General features: G+C 52.3%; 6 protein-coding genes across 6 annotated transcripts; 3 read left to right on the plus strand and 3 right to left on the minus strand.

The window, feature by feature from the left end:
• Positions 1 to 5,249: 5,249 nt before the first annotated feature.
• BKA58DRAFT_441908 (uncharacterized protein) lies at positions 5,250 to 6,370 on the minus strand (the record flags this gene model as incomplete). The annotated part of the gene is made up of 4 exons (XM_046173863.1): positions 5,250 to 5,680; positions 5,734 to 5,798; positions 5,848 to 5,965; positions 5,998 to 6,370. The coding sequence occupies 4 exons, from the start codon at positions 6,368 to 6,370 to the stop codon at positions 5,250 to 5,252; spliced, it is 987 nt and encodes a 328-aa protein (XP_046023564.1).
• A 215-nt stretch (positions 6,371 to 6,585) lies between these two features.
• On the plus strand, positions 6,586 to 6,817 carry BKA58DRAFT_441909 (uncharacterized protein; the record flags this gene model as incomplete). Its single annotated transcript, XM_046173864.1, has 2 exons — positions 6,586 to 6,683; positions 6,742 to 6,817. 2 exons carry the CDS (start codon positions 6,586 to 6,588, stop codon positions 6,815 to 6,817), a joined length of 174 nt encoding a protein of 57 aa, XP_046023565.1.
• Positions 6,818 to 6,858: 41 nt separating this feature from the next.
• BKA58DRAFT_441910 (S-adenosyl-L-methionine-dependent methyltransferase) lies at positions 6,859 to 7,617 on the plus strand (the record flags this gene model as incomplete). Its single annotated transcript, XM_046173865.1, has 3 exons — positions 6,859 to 7,064; positions 7,116 to 7,131; positions 7,186 to 7,617. 3 exons carry the CDS (start codon positions 6,859 to 6,861, stop codon positions 7,615 to 7,617), a joined length of 654 nt encoding a protein of 217 aa, XP_046023566.1.
• A 308-nt stretch (positions 7,618 to 7,925) lies between these two features.
• BKA58DRAFT_214209 (E1-E2 ATPase-domain-containing protein) lies at positions 7,926 to 11,734 on the plus strand. Its single transcript, XM_046166111.1, has one exon. The coding sequence runs from the start codon at positions 8,235 to 8,237 to the stop codon at positions 11,544 to 11,546; it is 3,312 nt and encodes a 1,103-aa protein (XP_046023567.1). The 5' UTR covers positions 7,926 to 8,234; the 3' UTR covers positions 11,547 to 11,734.
• Positions 11,628 to 14,132, minus strand: BKA58DRAFT_214189 (uncharacterized protein). Its single transcript, XM_046166110.1, has one exon. It carries the CDS (start codon positions 14,047 to 14,049, stop codon positions 11,773 to 11,775), a length of 2,277 nt encoding a protein of 758 aa, XP_046023568.1. The 5' UTR covers positions 14,050 to 14,132; the 3' UTR covers positions 11,628 to 11,772.
• A 318-nt stretch (positions 14,133 to 14,450) lies between these two features.
• Positions 14,451 to 16,564, minus strand: BKA58DRAFT_364646 (uncharacterized protein). Its single transcript, XM_046168853.1, has 2 exons — positions 15,970 to 16,564; positions 14,451 to 15,914 (listed from the first exon to the last, which is right to left on the minus strand). The coding sequence occupies exons 1-2, from the start codon at positions 16,425 to 16,427 to the stop codon at positions 14,495 to 14,497; spliced, it is 1,878 nt and encodes a 625-aa protein (XP_046023569.1). The 5' UTR covers positions 16,428 to 16,564; the 3' UTR covers positions 14,451 to 14,494.
• Positions 16,565 to 16,619: the final 55 nt, after the last annotated feature.

The raw sequence follows: 16,619 nt of genomic DNA on the forward strand, positions 1-16,619 counted from the left end.
TTCTCTAGCGCAGAGGCCGCACTTGATCTCTCTCCGGAACGCTGCAGAGACATAGACGACGTCGAACGCGATGATTATATTTTCACCGACGGATGTGGTCTGATATCTTTTCAACTTGCTCGACAACTGGCCCAGAGACGTAATATCATATATCGCAATCAGCGCTACCTACCGTCCGTATTCCAGATTCGATATCGCGGATACAAGGGTGTATTGACCTTGGACCCTACCCTTCACGGCAAGGAACAGGTACAGTTTCGAGAATCTATGAGGAAATTCAAGGATGCCTCCGATCACAGTTTCGCGGTCGTAGACTATTCCAAGGTTAGATCTCCAAATCGTCTCTTGGTCTGCTGAACTCACTGGACTTAGCCTTACGCCTTCGGTAGCCTAAACGATGAGGTGGTGGTGCTCTTGCATACGTTAGGTATTTCAGCGGATATCCTTCTCGACAAGCAGCAGCAGCATCTGCACCTCCTCAATAACGTTAGTCAAGGTAATCCTGGGGCAGCCTTCCAGTATCTCTCATACAGTGGCAGACTCGATCTAGCAGAGAAACTTCTATTAGAAGGCGTCGGATCTGTCCACACGCTTCTAGGACGAATGGTTCGACAAGAGTACACGAAGATGCTGAACAAACGAGACGAACAACGATGTCGGATTTTGATCCGCCGCTCACGGCTTCTCTTTGGTGTTTGCGACTCAACTAGCAAGAATAGTCATCCAGGAAAGCTCAGAGAAGGAGAATGCTTCGTACGAATAACTGATGTTGATGGGCGAGCGCATACCATCATTAACACCGAGGTGATGGTAACGAGAAATCCTTGCCTGCATCCAGGCGATCTCCAGAAATTCAAGGCAGTAGATATCCCGGAATTTGCTCATCTAGTCGACTGCATCGTGTTCTCAACTGAAGGGAGCAGGCCAAGCGCTGATCTCATGTCAGGTGGTGACCTCGATGGAGACAAATGTAAACCTCTCATATGCATCTGTCTCGAACCCGCTAACACCTTTCTAGTCTTTGTGACTTGGGATCCAGATATAATTCCACGAACAATGGCACAGCCCGCCCAGTACCCAGGAGGCAAAGAGCTTGTGACTTTCGGCGAAGTGACCGGTGACGCCCGAGCGGAGTACTTTGCTCGATACACCAGTGCGTCCCTGGGCAAAGTCAAAAATCTCTACATGAGATGGGCGCGCCTCGGTAATGCCATGAGCCCGCAATGTCAACAACTCAATCGGCTGTTTTCTCAGTGCGTCGATGGAAACCACATCCGGATTCCTGACGACCTCAAAGAATTCACGAAGTTAGAGGATCCGCCTGAACCTAAACCCACTGTCGCTCCCTTCATCTTGGATGTTCTGCATGATGCTTGCACCCAGCTCATCCTTCAAGCTGACAACACACGACCCAACGATTGCGACGAAGTCGATGTGATGGAGCTCTTCCTCGCACGAGACAAGATGGCGATGTCTGAATTCGAGTTGCTGCATCTTCTACTGCGCTGGTGCAAGCATAGCGGTGAAGACGTCCTTGAATACAGTCACCTCCTCGATTTCAGTGCTTTAAACGATGAGCAGCAAACATGGTTTCTTAGCTGCCTTCCACCGTCTGCAACTGCGCCGAGTTTGGTACGGAACGGGCTTCTCCAGTCAGAACTCGTCACGCCTGACGAGGTGAGCAAATTTCGCCTAGATCAGCCGCACCTGCACTGGAAGCCGGTCTTCAAATCGTCAACCGATCGTATGCAAAGATTCCTACCTACCGTCTCTCAGGCCTTGGAAATATTCCACAGGAAACTGATCATCTTGACGGTAGATGAACGTCTGAGCGTTGCGATATACGTACCAAGAAAGATTGAAAGAGCAAGCGAAGTTCAAGTCGACACCAGCGTCGTAGTTTTCGCTTTCCCCCACTCACAAGGCCTACAATCACCGAACTATAAGATGCTACCAACCAAGGCCAATTACAGGCTGTTTTGCGACGAGCATATGTTTCAATTGTACGAACGTCAGCGAAACAATACGTGGATCTTTCTGAGGCGTCCTCAGGCTGACGATTCGCTCTACCGTAATGAGAAAAACAAAGGAGACAAACGCAGAGCACGCGAGACTACTGTGCGAGAAGGAGTCAACTTTGACTGCAAAGCTAGCATTGCTCTGGACAAAGTTGGTCGAGGACTCCAGCAGCATATCGGCAAGGTGCAGCAAAACGGGGTGTTGGGTGCGGTAGGTTGACGCTCTCTATGCTGGAATTCTCCAGTTACTGCAATACTGATAACAGTTAGGAAATATATGTCATCAGCAACAGGGACATCAACTCGATGCGGGTACTTGACGAGTGGCTTACCTTCGTCGACACTGATGAAGTCTTACCACTTTTTGAGAAACCGAACAAGAACTACGATATTCCCAGATTGGGTTCTACAAACTGGGCAGACTACCCCGAGACAGTAGTGGCCGTGGTTTGCGACAAAGACTTTGCCCACCTCCAAAAACTGAAGTCTGTGTTAGAGCTGTCGACCATCCTTGCTTTGCTCAACGACCATGGTGAAAAGAAGATGCTTTTGGACACGTTTTCTCATGTTCTTGCGTTTGAAGCAAGCTCGGCCCTATCGCTAGACCGGACGAACGTAGCCTCGACTCTACTTGACTTTCTACCGAATGCGGTATACTTGATACCCTCATTCTTCCAATCTCAAACATGGGAGACTCACAGGTGCTCGTTGGAGGAACACCTTATCCATCTGGCCTCTACTCTACTGAGGCATCTCGTCCTTTTGTCGGAGGAGATGGGTACTTTCACCCGGCGTCCAATCCAGATTCTGTTACAAGAACTGAAGTGCATCTCGTTGAGAGAATTCGCTGGGGTCGTGGAGCTCATTTCACTCACGGTCCGCTCTTCCGAGACAGCTTTGGATCTTCTTCTTGGGGTGTTAGAGCCTGAAAGCTCGCGGCTTCTCGTTGAACGGCCAACCGCAATTCGACAATTCACGTCGGCGTTGTTTGGCATCGCGCTTGACCATGTAGATGAAGCATCTAGCGCTCGTAAGCTAAAGTCGCAAGAGTTTCTCGAGCTTCGTCTGGATGGCCATACCGACGGTCATGCAACGGTCAAGGGTATACTTCGTATCGACTCTTCCTTGAATGGATTGCTCAAAGCCGGCGATCATGTTAGGCTCACAGCATCCGATCCGCCGCAGAATGCTGCCCTTGCAAGACTCTTCTCGATGGATGCTGTTGTGTCATCTGCTGAGCCAAGTAAGATTGCGTTTCGGTGCCTTCATCATCCGCCGTCGTACCTCGACAAGTGCGCATGGAGTGTTACGCAGTGTGGGTCTTTTGTTACAAGCAAGACCTCGTTCGACGCTGTAACTGCTTTCTACACTGAGCGGGAAGCCTGTAGTGCCATCTACCCAATGCTTCTCGGTCTTCCTCCGTCAAACCAAGATAAATCGATTGGCATCGAGCTACCGGTGACTGTCGCCCCATCTCTAAACGGAAGTCAGAATGCAGCGCTTGCAGCTTCGATGAAACATTCATTGACGTTCATCTGGGGCCCACCAGGCACAGGAAAGACTCATACGATTGTCGTCATCATTACCCAGTTGCTCGAAAAACTGCCCAAATTGCGATTCCTTGTTACTGCACCGACACACAATGCGGTGGATAACATGCTGAGGAGGTTCGTGGCCTGCCCTGAAGCGAAGAAGGGTGGCACTGTCCCTGTTCGGGTATCGACGCAGGTAAGTGCGGTCACCTCACACACAATTAATAATTGTACTTACATCATAACAAGCTTTCCAAAGTCGCTCAGGACTTACGTCCATATACGTGTGACGCCATGGTCGGCAAAGACCTAAGCGCGAATTTCTCAGCTAGGCGTAAGGCGCAAAAGCGGATCAAAGAGGCCCGTCTCGTCTTTACTACGTGCACTGGCGCTGCGCTGGGTTTGCTTCGTAATGAGCCCTTTGATGTCGTTATCATTGACGAAGCCTCACAGCTTACTGAGCCCTTAACCCTGGTGCCTCTTGTCAAAGGGTGTTCGCGTGCGATATTAGTTGGAGATCATGTCCAGCTTCGCGCCACGGTTCAACAAACTGCTGTGGTGACCGGTTACGATGTCTCACTCTTTGAACGCCATTATAATTTAGCACCAAGAGAAGGCGTCGCAAAAGTCATGCTGGACACGCAGTACCGCATGCACCACTCCATCTGCGATTTCAGTTCCTCCGAGTTCTACAACGGCAAACTTCACACTGCTGTAGCTGACAACGCGCGTCCACTGCCTCCTTCGCTATTTCCTTGGCCCAAGACAAATCGTATGGTTTGGGTTGAATGCGCCGCACCTGAAGATCTCTTCCACCAATCCAAGTCGAATGCTAGCCAAGGCGACGTCTGTAAACGTATCATTCAGCTTCTGAAGGCATCACCGGCATCCAGTGCCTCGACTGCAATCCGAAAGAACTCCATCACAACCCCTACTATCGCCATATTGACACCCTACACTCGTCAGAAGACTCTGCTTACAACAACGATTCCGAATGCTGAAATCTACTCCATCGATAGCTTCCAAGGTCGTGAGGCTGACGTCATTGTGTTTGTCACCGTCCGGTGCAACGCTCATCACGCTTTAGGATTTCTGGATGATATGCGGCGGTTGAATGTAGTCATGACAAGGGCGAAGGCTGGTGTTGTGTTGGTTGGGCACAAGAACACGTTGACAGGTGTAGGGGCCGGGGAGACTGTAGATGAGAGCAAGCTGATTTGGAGGAGATTACTAGAGCGGTGCGAGGTTGTGGAGTTACCAGCTCAGGCCGAGGACAGTGGTTCCACTCACTGATCTTCAGTGTCGCATACCAACTTCTTCCTCAGAGCGAACCGCTTTCTTCGGAACTATTGCTTATTGGGTTTTAAATCCTCATGAGTTGCACGCGACGCAGCGATGCACTTTCAATGCACATTACATAAGGTAATTCGAGACGACCCACAATGGCAGTGGGAACCCGACGCGGCATCGACAATCATGCCGGCCAAACATGCCGTTCAATTCACATTGCCGCAACCAAGTTCGCCCGTGTTGCAAAGACCACCCTATACCCGTGCCGCGTCTCAATATCGAGCCTCATGCTTCGCCGTGCTTGTACTAGGCTCAAGCATGCGAATCCTTCCATGTTTTCACCCGGCTTGTCTTTGCAAGGTCCCAGTCTCGATGAGACGAATCATCAGATTACTACTAAGGCTCCATATTACTTCTGTCTTCGTGTGTCGCAAGGACTGTAACTCGGCCTTGTCTGCTCGGTAACATCCTCACACTCGACCGTCAAGTGTTGCGTTCGCGTAATGCCTGAGTTTGGCTCCACTTTACTTTCCTCGCTACCATTCCGAAGGCCTAGGCTCAAGATACTGTCCTGGCTATCGTGGCCCAGGGTTGTTTCAGATACGCCCGACTTCCCGTGCTGCTTGGCTAATCGAAGAGTCTTGTTCCCGATTGCAGCGAGCTTCACACCTGATCGACTACGCGATATATATCCACTTGGACCTTGCTCACCGCGTGAGCTACCAAATTCTCCCCGGCCAAAGATGCGGTCGAACAATAGCTGCAAAGTCGGTATGCAGGCGTCGATGATGATAGAGTTTCCCTCGATACTGGTCCAGACAGTGATGTCGGCCGTATCGTCTGTACCGCAGGATTAGCTTGCCTAGTTCAACTTCAGCTGTGAGTAGACCCACATTCGAAGTCAGGGCTCACAAGCACTGGAAGTCGAGTCGATTTGTACACAGCTACGGCTGCCGCACTATCCCAAATGTGAGCGAAAGTTCCGAGACGAGCATACGCAAGCTTACATAGAACCCAGTCCAAGCGCAGCATTCAAGGCTATCTTCTTCTTGAGGTTGATTTGTAGTCCATACAGAACAACGGTGGGGTACATTGCGAGGTAGAGGTCCACGATGGCGGAGATGGCTTTGCGACAGTCAGTTGTGTACCAGGTTTACTGGCTGTGAACTTGCTTCCGGCTATGACAGCGTAGTAGATCAAGATCCATGGGCTCCAGCAAGTACCCTGGACGGAGAAGTCCCACTGTGACCGAGAAGGCGTGTACTGTGCGAAGAAGATGATGACACAGCCAAGCAGAATTAACAAGCAACCACTGGTCATAGCCCACAAGAATATCCTATGTTTCCGGCTAGGGTTGTTGAGTCTCGTCACGAGAGCGGCGACGGCCAGTTTGGGGATTCTGAACGAAAATATACCGGGAGGGAAGCCCGCAAGGGTGTAAAATATTGCACCGGACTTTTCCTCGTCGCTGAGTACGGCGAAGTGGCATCCGTTTGCAGCTTGTACGGCTGCTATCGTGAGGCCAAGCATGATGTAGCCACATATCTACACGAAGCGTCAGCGGGCTGAGCCAGCGAGAACATCAAGCAGAAAGCACCTACCATCGACAATATGATCAGCCAGTCGTCGAGACCCAGTCTGGATAAAATTTTAACTCTAATACTACTGGGTAAGCTTGCATACTAGCGAATCATTCCGTGACCTCGCTTACACAGGTAGCTCGCCTGATGAGGCACATTGCAGCCATGGGTTACATTACCGAGACCGACAGTGACGAGTACATGGCCACAAACTTCTCGAATGCTTTGGCTATCCCTATCATTGGAGATGCCTACCCAGCCCTGTAAATACTTCCAGTGACTGTTGCGCCCTCAATCTGGGTACTAGGCTAATCAGATCAGTGGCGCTGGAGCCCACCAATCTTACGGCAAGTTCTCGGAGTACTTACAGAAAAACACCAGCTCACCTCAGACATAACCAGTGGGCCTTACTAGTGTGCTTTCAACACTGAGCTTGACATGCTCCGGTACCTGGATACACACCCGCTCTTGGGTCAGCAATTCAACAACCACATGAGTGGCTATCGTCAGGGTCGACCAAGCTGGATGGATGCGAACTTCTACCCCGTTCAAGACCAGTTGATTGACGGCATGGATAACTCCAAAGACGCCGTCTTGTTGGTAGACATTGGCGGCGGTTACGGTCATGACGTCCAAGATTTCAGGTATGCTACCACAAGGCCAAGTCCAGACTCGTATGCTTACGACGCATCTAGAACCAAGTATCCTCAGGTACCTGGTTGACTTGTGCTGCGGGGTCGACCTTTTGTTATTGATGGAATCGAGCGATTTGGTCCCAGCATCGAATGCATGGAGTATGACTTTCATACTGGGCGACCATTGAAAGCTACTTCTGGCAGCTGCAGGACTTACCCTTCAGACGCTAATGGAATTCTAGTGGCGAAAGCATACTACATGCACTCCGTTCTGCGCGACTGGCCCGACGACGTGTGCAAGAGCATTCTGAAGCAAGTTGCTGGCGCGATGAAGAAAGGCTACAGCAAACTGCTTATCAACGAGAACGTGATTCCAGACAAGGGCGCGGACTGGCAAGCCACCGCATTGGATATGATGATGATCACCCTTTTCTCTTCGAAGGAGCGGACGTATTCGCAATGGAGCCAGCTGTTGGAGTCACCCGAGCTCGGACTGAAGATCGTCCGTGTCTGGACCGTTAAGCATTCGCAAGAGAGCTTGATTGAGTGCGAACTTGTTTGAGCCATTATCGGCGGAGATGGAAAATGCTTCAAAGCCTGTAGAAAGAATAAGCGTTGTATACATTGCCCTCCCTCTACTATGTTTGGTTGCTTTAAGGTTGCCGATGTAGGCCCGAGGAACGAACGAGTGGGCCCAGCCTCGTCGGACTTCAAATGCTGCTGCCGATACGTGCGTCAAGAAACTATCTCCTAGTTTGCCCTTCGAGCTTGCGATTGATTTCTATGTCTCAATTTGACTGGAACTTGTCCAAATTGATAATTTCGACTTGCAGCCTATCTACGTGTTGCTTCTTGCGCGCAGGATGCGTCTTTTCCCACCACTGAGGCTAATGGTACCACGGAGACGCATTGCTTGCTGTCGTCGCGCATATAACGTTACCTGCGCAAGTCCATTTGAAGTAGTGAAAATCTAGATCGATGGGCAGTATCACTTTTGGCGATGCAGCGTCAGGAAAGCGAGAGAGTAGTGCATGCGCCAAGTGTGAAAGCAGTGACATATCGAGCTCATTAAGGTAAGTAGGTCGTCTCATCCATCAAGCGTAGACCCCGACTCTTCAGACCGTGGTTTTTACTGCAATATACCTTCAACACCTCACCTTGTCAACCAACGACTTCACCATGGCGTGCGGAGGAGGTTGCTGTGGCCCCAAGAATGCGGCAGCAACATCTACTGCAAATTCGAATGTCGCTTCTGCAGTTACCATCGAGCATTCAACAGAGACGTCGAGCAGCGCGATGGCGATTTTTCAGCCTGAAGTGGATGTAACACTCGCTCCTTCCAGTTCCGAGCCTACTACCTCTTGCGCTACCGTCAACAACCTTGAGGATGCGACAGCGAAGCCAAAGAGTCCGTGTTGCTCATCTTCAACAACTCCACAATCGAAAACAGCGAGGGCATCTTGTGCTTCACTACGGCCAGTGGAAGAGGTCAAGCCGAGCAACTCGTGCTGCTCAACATCGGCACCTGAGGACACAGAACTACCCAGCTCATGCTGTCAACCATCCGATCCTCAAGATTCGAAAGCATCTAAGTCTTGCTGCTCTTCAACAGCACCCGAAAAACAAAAGCCCGCCAACTCCTGCAGTTCACCATCGGAACCTGTAGCCCCGAAGCCGAAGAGCTCGTGTTGCTCATCGTCGGCACGCGCGAAACCGGGGCCGAAGACGTCATGTCGTACATCGTCTATGCCAGTAGAATCCGGGACAAGAGCTTGCGGCGGCAGCAGCAGCAGCTCCAACAAGGCTGATCCCGTATCTTCTTGCACCGGCAAGACCAAAGATGACTGCTGCGCATCCGAGAATACTGACAGTGAGGAGACTGTCATATCCCCGCCGGAATCCTCCTGTTGCTCGTCGCCACCAAAGGCTTGTTCCTCTCCCCAACCCGCGTCTTGTTGTCCACCAAAAAGCACGTCAAAGTGTTGCAGCAACAAGACAGCGGCTGTGGTGAACACGACCGAGCTATCAGGCGACAACACCGATGTCGAGAAAGGCGGCGTCACACGCGAACACATTGCCATCAGCGTCTCAGGCATGACCTGTACAGGATGCGAGACAAAGCTCCAACGAACCCTAGGCAGCCTGAACTACGTCAGCAAACTGCAGACCAGCCTAGTCCTCGCCCGCGTCGAGCTAGACATCGACACCAACTTCGCGACCGCCGACGATGTCGTCAAACACCTGCACCGCACAACCGAATTCAGATGCGAGATCGTGTCGAATCAAGGCTGTAGTCTGGATTTCATCTGCTCGGGCGATCCTGCAGCTTTGGTCAATGGACAGTGGCCGGACGGAGTGCTGGGTGTGCGTCGCTTGGGCAAACAGAGCATCCGTATTGATTATGATGCGAAGGTCATCGGATCGAGGGACCTGATGGGCCACGAGTGGAGCCAGTCGTTGCAACTCGCACCACCGTGTCCTGATTCTTCCTTGGAGGCTGGTAGCAGACATGTCCGCAACATGGGCTTGTTGACATTACTCTCCGCCATCTTGACCATTCCTGTCTTGGTTATGGCATGGGCTCCTCTTCCCGAGCGCGAAATTGCGTATGGCTCCGCATCGCTTGCACTCGCAACTATTGTCCAGGTTGTCATCGCTGGTCCCTTCTATCCGAAGGCTCTCAAAGCTTTGGTTTTCTCGAAGGTCATTGAGATGGATCTACTCATCGTGCTGAGTACAAGTGCCGCGTATATCTTCTCGGTTGTTTCCTTCGGCTTCTTGGTCAGCGGGAAACCTCTATCGACAGGCGAATTCTTCGAGACGAGTACACTGCTGGTTACGCTCATCATGGTTGGCCGCTGGGTGGCATCGCTGGCGCGCCAAAAGGCGGCAGAGTCTATCAGTATCCGTTCCCTGCAAACTCCCACTGCCATACTAGTCGATGAGGACGCAGTAGAGCGAGAGATCGATGCTAGGCTCTTGCAATACGGAGATACTTTCAGGGTCGCGCCAGAAACCCGCATCCCCACGGACGGCACTGTTATTTCCGGCTCTTCTGAGATCGACGAGTCGATGTTGACAGGCGAAGCCCAACCTGTAGAGAAGTACGCCAGGTCCGCCGTCATCGCTGGTACAATCAACGGAAGCGGAACGCTTACTGTCCGCCTCACCCGATTGCCTGGCGACAACACCATCACGACTATTGCAGGAATGGTAGACGAGGCAAAGCTTTCCAAGCCGAAGATCCAAGAGATTGCTGATACAGTAGCCAGCTACTTCGTTCCCGTCGTAGTCGCACTGACAATCATCACGTTCGTCATCTGGGTCGGCATCGGCGTTGCTGTACGGCATCAATCAGGCTCCGAAGCGACCATAGAAGCCATCACGTATGCCATCACAGTCTTGATCGTCTCATGCCCCTGTGCCATCGGCCTCGCGGTCCCCATGGTCATCGTCGTCGCATCCGGTGTCGCAGCAAAACGCGGTGTAGTCTTCAAGACAGCGGGCAGTATCGAAGTCGCATACAAAACAACGGATGTGGTGTTCGACAAGACTGGTACTTTGACGGCAGGGAAGTTAGTGGTAGTGCGGGAGGATTATGTGGATGAAGGTGGGAAAGCGAAGTCCCTTTTGCTTGGTTTGCTGCAGAACATTAAACATCCTGTGTCGGCAGCTATCGCGACACACCTCGCGTCGCAAGGAGTGTCAGCATCAACAGTATCGGATACTAAAATCGTAACTGGTAAAGGTGTTGAAGGAACGGTCGATGGTAAGAAGTTGCGCGCCGGTAACTCGAGATGGCTCGAGCTGTCCGACGAGCCGCGCGTCCGTTCCATGCTATCCGAAGGATTCACTACGGTTTGCTTCACCATCGGCAACGCGCTCGTAGCCGTTTTCGGTCTGCAAGACACGCTACGACCTGATGCAGCCTCTACCATCAACCATCTCCGACGTAGTGGCATCAACGTCCACATTCTATCTGGCGACGACGACGGCGCTGTCAAAGCCATTGCCGCGCAGCTCAACGTCTCGGAACATACCGTCCGCTCTCGTTGCTCGCCTGCAGATAAACAAAGGTATATCAAGGATCTCCTCGTAGTACCTTCTACAACGCCATCAACTGGCAAATCGCGGAAGTCGATTGTCATGTTCGTAGGCGACGGGACGAACGACGCTGTTGCTCTCGCGCAAGCTACTGTCGGCGTCCATGTCTCAAGCGGTACTGATATCGCGCAATCCGCTGCTGATGTCATCCTTGTCCGCCCTAGCCTTTCGGGTGTGCTGACTATTATCAATGTGAGTAGGAAGGCGATACACAGAGTTGCGTTCAACTTCGGATGGAGCTTCGTTTACAATACTTTCGCTGTTTTGTTAGGTGCGGGCGCGTTCGTGCATGCGAGGATACCGCCTGAGTTTGCTGGTTTGGGAGAGCTGGTCAGTGTGCTACCCGTAGTACTGGCGGCAGTTCTGCTGAAATGGTCGAAAGTATGAGCATATGCTTTCTCGCTCATAGTACAAACAATCCCGAAGGCTCTCACTTAGTCTAGCTGCAACGGCAAAGTACTTTGGGAGAATCATGCCATTATTAGTCATAGTCCTCAGATCTTAGGCAGACATTAATTCGTAATCCAGTCCGAAGGTGAACTACTCAAACACGTGGAGTTCAAGGGGGTATCATGCAACTCATCAAATATCTCCAACACCCAATCTCTCTAGCTCAGGGCAAAAGCTTCTGCTCGAATTCGTGGCGCTCGCGGTACTTAGCCAGAGCGATCGGGACCTCTCCACTGTATCCCAGTTCACCTTGAGCCTTCTCCAGCTTCCTAGTCACTTTGCCTACCAATCGCGCGATCCAGCGGTCGTTGGCCATGGCATGTACAGTGTTCTGGCCTGCTTTGCGCATACCCACCATGGTCTTGTTCGACGCGTCCTTGAAGCCAGAGTCCACCTTCTTGAAGAATGCCTTGAAACCATTGTCCTCATTGGCATTCAGTGTGGTTCCTGAAACTTCGCTGCTGTTGGTGTTGACTGATGCAAGACTGCTAGCTTCGCTGTCAGATGTGGTGACACGCTTCAGCTCACGCAGGACCTTGGCTTCCTCAAAGTCCTTGTCCGACTCGATGACCTTGGTGGCTTTCACAATCGCGGCGACAAAGTTGAGAAGGTCTTGATGAAACTGGGCTGGGAGATGGGCATGTGCGTTGACATGCATGGAAGCCTCGTCTCTCTGTAACTTTCCGAGCTCTTTACGATCCCGGATCTGCTTCGGAGTAGGCTCAGCTTCGTTAATGGCGGATTCCATCTCAAGCAGGTCGAAGTCGCTCTTCTTCTCCGGGAAGATGTGCTCATGGTGTGGAAACAGGAATGTGGGAATTGTGAGAACAGCGTCAGCACCTCCTAATCGTACAACTTGCTTAAGTTCGACGGCATCGGGAAGAATCCTGTAAGCCATGACATCGGAGATCTTAAAGTGGGTCGTGATGTTGTAGTTGGTGTTGATGGGGAAGTGAGCTTCGCTAGCAATCGGGCCCAATTCTACAGCGAAGTTGGCATCTGCGCACCAGGCTGATATCCGCGCTTCCAATCTACGAATCTCGGCATCTTGGGCTGAGTAATGCTTGAAGAAGTATTTTTGCATCAAGACAGTGAACCACTTTCCTGAGCCAGCTGCGGTGACGGACTTGAACTTGACGGGGTGGAAATAGCAGAGGGGGCTCAGCATCAAGCGGTAGAGGAAGGGTAGCCGATGTAAGAATTTCTTAACATTTGGGTATGATGTTTTGCGAAGAGTGGAGACTCTGATCGATTTGGTCGGTGGGTGAGGTATGGAGGGTTGCCCGTGGATCTGGGTACAGATCGCTGCCCGAAAATCATCGAGATTTTCAATATCCAAGCGCACTCCCGGTTCTTCTTTTGATTTCTTGGTATTCTTTGTGTCCTTTTCGTCGTCGGTGGAGCCAGCCTCAGCTCGTGCTTTCGAGGCCTCTATCAGCGTCTCCTTTGCTTTTGTAATGGCACTTGTGTCGTTGATATAGCGTACCAGCTCTTTGTACTTTGTGTGGGCGCGCTCCTCATCTGGTGAGATCTTCTTGACGGATGAGAATGCGGATTTGGTATCTTCAGCCTCGGTCGGGATTTTCCCCGCCGTGAGGTTTCTGACCATCTCGGCCGGGCGGCCGTTGGCGCCACCTTTCATCGTTGCCGCTCTGAGGATGGCAGTGTTGGTAACGACTACGGATTCGTCGTCATCTGGCTCCGGAACACCGTACTGTACGTCTCCGAAAGTGACCTCCCAATCCCCACCCTTCACATTCGCATACACATCGTCGACGGTTATCTCGCGGAAGAGGGGTACGACGACTTTGTCGACTTGAATGCCAAGTTCAATGTCGTCAGCGAGCTTTATCCCGGCTTCGACTCCATGGGCAACAAGTGTCATTGTGGAGAGTGACAGTGTAACTCCGCGGACGACGAAAAGTCCTTTGACTTCGGTGTCGATCTCGAGAGCAGGCAGGTCAAAGAAGGCTATTTGATCGTTGATGAAGTGCAAATCTCGTAGGAACGTCTTTCGTAGCGTGCGGCGTGCCAGTGCAGCAGGTGCTTCAAATTGGAAGAGGCAGGTAATGAGGAGTACAGGCCAGCAGAGGGACCAGAATACCCAGTATAAAAGCCATGATGTCGCGCATACTGCGTAGATGAAGTTGACAGTTGCAAAGATGGTCCAGACGGGGACGAAGGGTAAGATACGATGGCCATAAGCCTCGCCTAGTAGGATGGCGTAGACAAGTAGGGGCGCTCCAGAGATAACCCATCGTAACGGCCAGGAAATAGTAAAGGCTGCCAAGAGAGTGGCAATGAGAAAGGCATCCGGTATCAGCCTACTGGTAAGCTGGCGTTTGCGCTCTGGCTCAAGCGAAGGCCCAGGTGCGATCGGCGAGGGGACAGGTTTTCGCTTGGAAGCAGCCGGCGCTTCACGTCTCGGGGGTGAATCCATGCCTTTGAGGCTCCGGAAGGTAGAGAGAGAAGGTCAGAGGTAGTAGGGATTCAGAGCGAGAGAATGCATGGTGTTTGCGGAAAATGACCTAGTGCAGGCGCGGTCATTCAAGCCCTGGAGCAACTCGGCTCTGTTGGTGTGACGTCATGTCCACTGCCGTGTTCGGACTACCCCCGCACCCAAAACAGAAAGAACAATCTGGGCCAGACCTGATTTGTCGCAGGCGAGGGCGTGATGACTGCTGCGGTTGGCCAAGACGTGCCTGTATAACCGTTGGATCATCGCCTACACATGCCGATCGCCTGTCTCGAAGCCCAGGTTTCCATGTACTGAACGGTGACGTAAACGCGCTAGTGGCCCATTGGTCACATCTGCAGGAACGAGGTATACAAGGAAGATATCAAACAGGTCTCTACAACCCAGGGACGATTTCATTTGGGTTCTGTTATGTACGGCCTGGCGGAATTCCAGACCAGGTCCCATTCGAGAACCATGTACCCGCTCTCGTAAAGTCGCTATATGCTACGTTGCCGAACAGCTGATAACTGATGAATCCAAACCTGAAGTACTCATCCTTCCCATCAACCAAACGACTCCAAGTGTAGCTTCCTTGATCGCTTCCACCAGAGCCCCGATACCTTTCCACATCGTTGACCACCACGCTGACCCCTTGGTATCCGCGGAGTAGACTCTCCCATGCGAACGTGATGCTCGAACCATTTACCACGGGCTCAACAATAGCTGGAATGCCGGATCCAAGCTGGCCATCCCCTCTCAGCGCTGCTGCTGTCTGTAGTATAGAGTCGAAATCCCAGCGCGCAATGCCGTTGACGAAGAGTCCGACTAGCAGGCCTTGACACAGCAAGCTCACGCGTGTTTGCAGTGCAGTACCTGGGAGGAGTAGGAGAGCGATTATGTAGTGGTGTATCCTAAGTGTAAGCTTCGGCATAGCTGCAAGGATACCCAGCCCAAGGCCTAATGTAGCGTATAGTGCAAGATAGCGTGGCAGTCGCCCTTCCTTGCGGAAACACCATGCTTGATACAAAACGACTGCAAATAAGATCAGCACAATGATTACCAATGCTGTAATAGCACCAGGCTGTTGTCGGATGTCGTTTCCTGTGAGTCGCTGTATGGGTATACGTTCAAATGTGTAATTCCCGAGTGCGCCGACCCAGGCACCGCCTACCCAGAGTATGGTCTTTTCGATTTGCGCCCTGCAATTACGCAAAGACTTGCGGACACTGAATTGATAAAAGAGAGCGGCAGCCAACGCAGCAGGCAAGAACCGACCAAGTGTTGTAGAGGCCAAAGAGGCGTAGTTCGAGTACGAGGGCGGATCTGACGCCATGCCGGTCTGGAAGAACAATATAGTAAAAATAGGCGCAAAGAACGTCGCAGGACTCGTGGTGAAGATGCCGAACAGGGCAGTGAAGATGGTCGAGAGAACAAGCAGATTCCAGCGCGGGTCCTCACATTTGGCCGAGGCCTCCCCAAAGATAAAGGACATTGGAAAGTGCGAGTCGAAGCCAACACTGCTGATGCCGTGTCGTGTCACAGCACCGAAGCTGTCGCGCTCTCCTACCAACGAGAGAACACCACAACCGCCATTGCCATCGCTGATTACTCCCGCGTGGATGGCCGCCGAGCATATGAACGAGTCCCCGCGATATACAAGCCCATCATCCTGGGAATCTGGAGTGCCGCCAACCACCAACGATCGATAGTTTATGACTTGCGGACCGATTGCGCGAGGGTTTAGGACTTGGGCGCTCGAGCAACCGGCAGGGCAGACAAAGGCGAACGAGGCGTTGGAGAAGGGGAAGCAGTTGCGGCCGTCGGGTCCGCAGCTCTCTGGAGAAGGCCTGGCGACGATCAGTACCGTGCTGACAGCTTGGGGTATAAGAGGGGAAGGCGTACCACAGATTGTTGACACACGACAGCTTGACAGGCGCCCCGAACCCTCCAATGTCAGAGGGAAGCCCGCCGTCACTGATGACTACCGCGAAGACAACGATCCAGACGATGCATGCCGCCGCATACACGCAGATGCGCAGCCATTCTGGCAGCCGCGCGAGCAAACGCACAGGCAGCGTCTGCCAGCGCTCAAGAAAAGGCGTAATCGTGTATCTGCTCGGAGGCTTCGGCCCTCTGACCCAGTCGACAACCTTGCGGCTCCAACGAGCGACGGGTGCCGGCGTGCGCGCGCTGAACCTTTTTCTCCATGGCGGGGTATGACTGGACTGGCGATGCGGTGCGACGACTTCTAAGTTCTGACCATTCGGTGCGACGCGGTCGCGGGAAGGGTCGCGTTTGGTCCCATGCTCGAGGTCGATGGTTTCCGGGACCGCGCGCTCGGGCGTGTCGCCTGCGGCCATTCGGGGGGTACACGTGCGAAAAGAACAACGACAGCGGCTATGTACACGCGATTATCATGTTGCGGAAATGCCAAAATACGAACGATAAGTGTGCGACAAGAGAATATGGACCTCGACTGAGGTGGCGCACGGCAAGCATCATCGACTCGGACGGCTGTTGGGTTGATCCACTTCGCCGCGCCCCCCAGGCCT

The sequence above is a fragment of the Alternaria rosae genome (genome assembly GCF_020736505.1).
Source record: "Alternaria rosae strain MPI-PUGE-AT-0040 chromosome Unknown BKA58scaffold_7, whole genome shotgun sequence".
Lineage (NCBI taxonomy): Eukaryota > Fungi > Ascomycota > Dothideomycetes > Pleosporales > Pleosporaceae > Alternaria > Alternaria rosae.

Coding starts and splice junctions, on each gene's coding strand:
- BKA58DRAFT_214209 (XM_046166111.1), top strand. CDS start 8,235: ATGGCGTGCGGAGGAGGTTGCTGTGGCCCCAAGAATGCGGCAGCAACA.
- BKA58DRAFT_364646 (XM_046168853.1), bottom strand. CDS start 16,427: ATGGCCGCAGGCGACACGCCCGAGCGCGCGGTCCCGGAAACCATCGAC. Junction 15,915..15,969: donor TCGTGTGTCAACAATCTGTG/GTACGCCTTCCC, acceptor GATCGTCGCCAG/GCCTTCTCCAGAGAGCTGCG.
- BKA58DRAFT_214189 (XM_046166110.1), bottom strand. CDS start 14,049: ATGGATTCACCCCCGAGACGTGAAGCGCCGGCTGCTTCCAAGCGAAAA.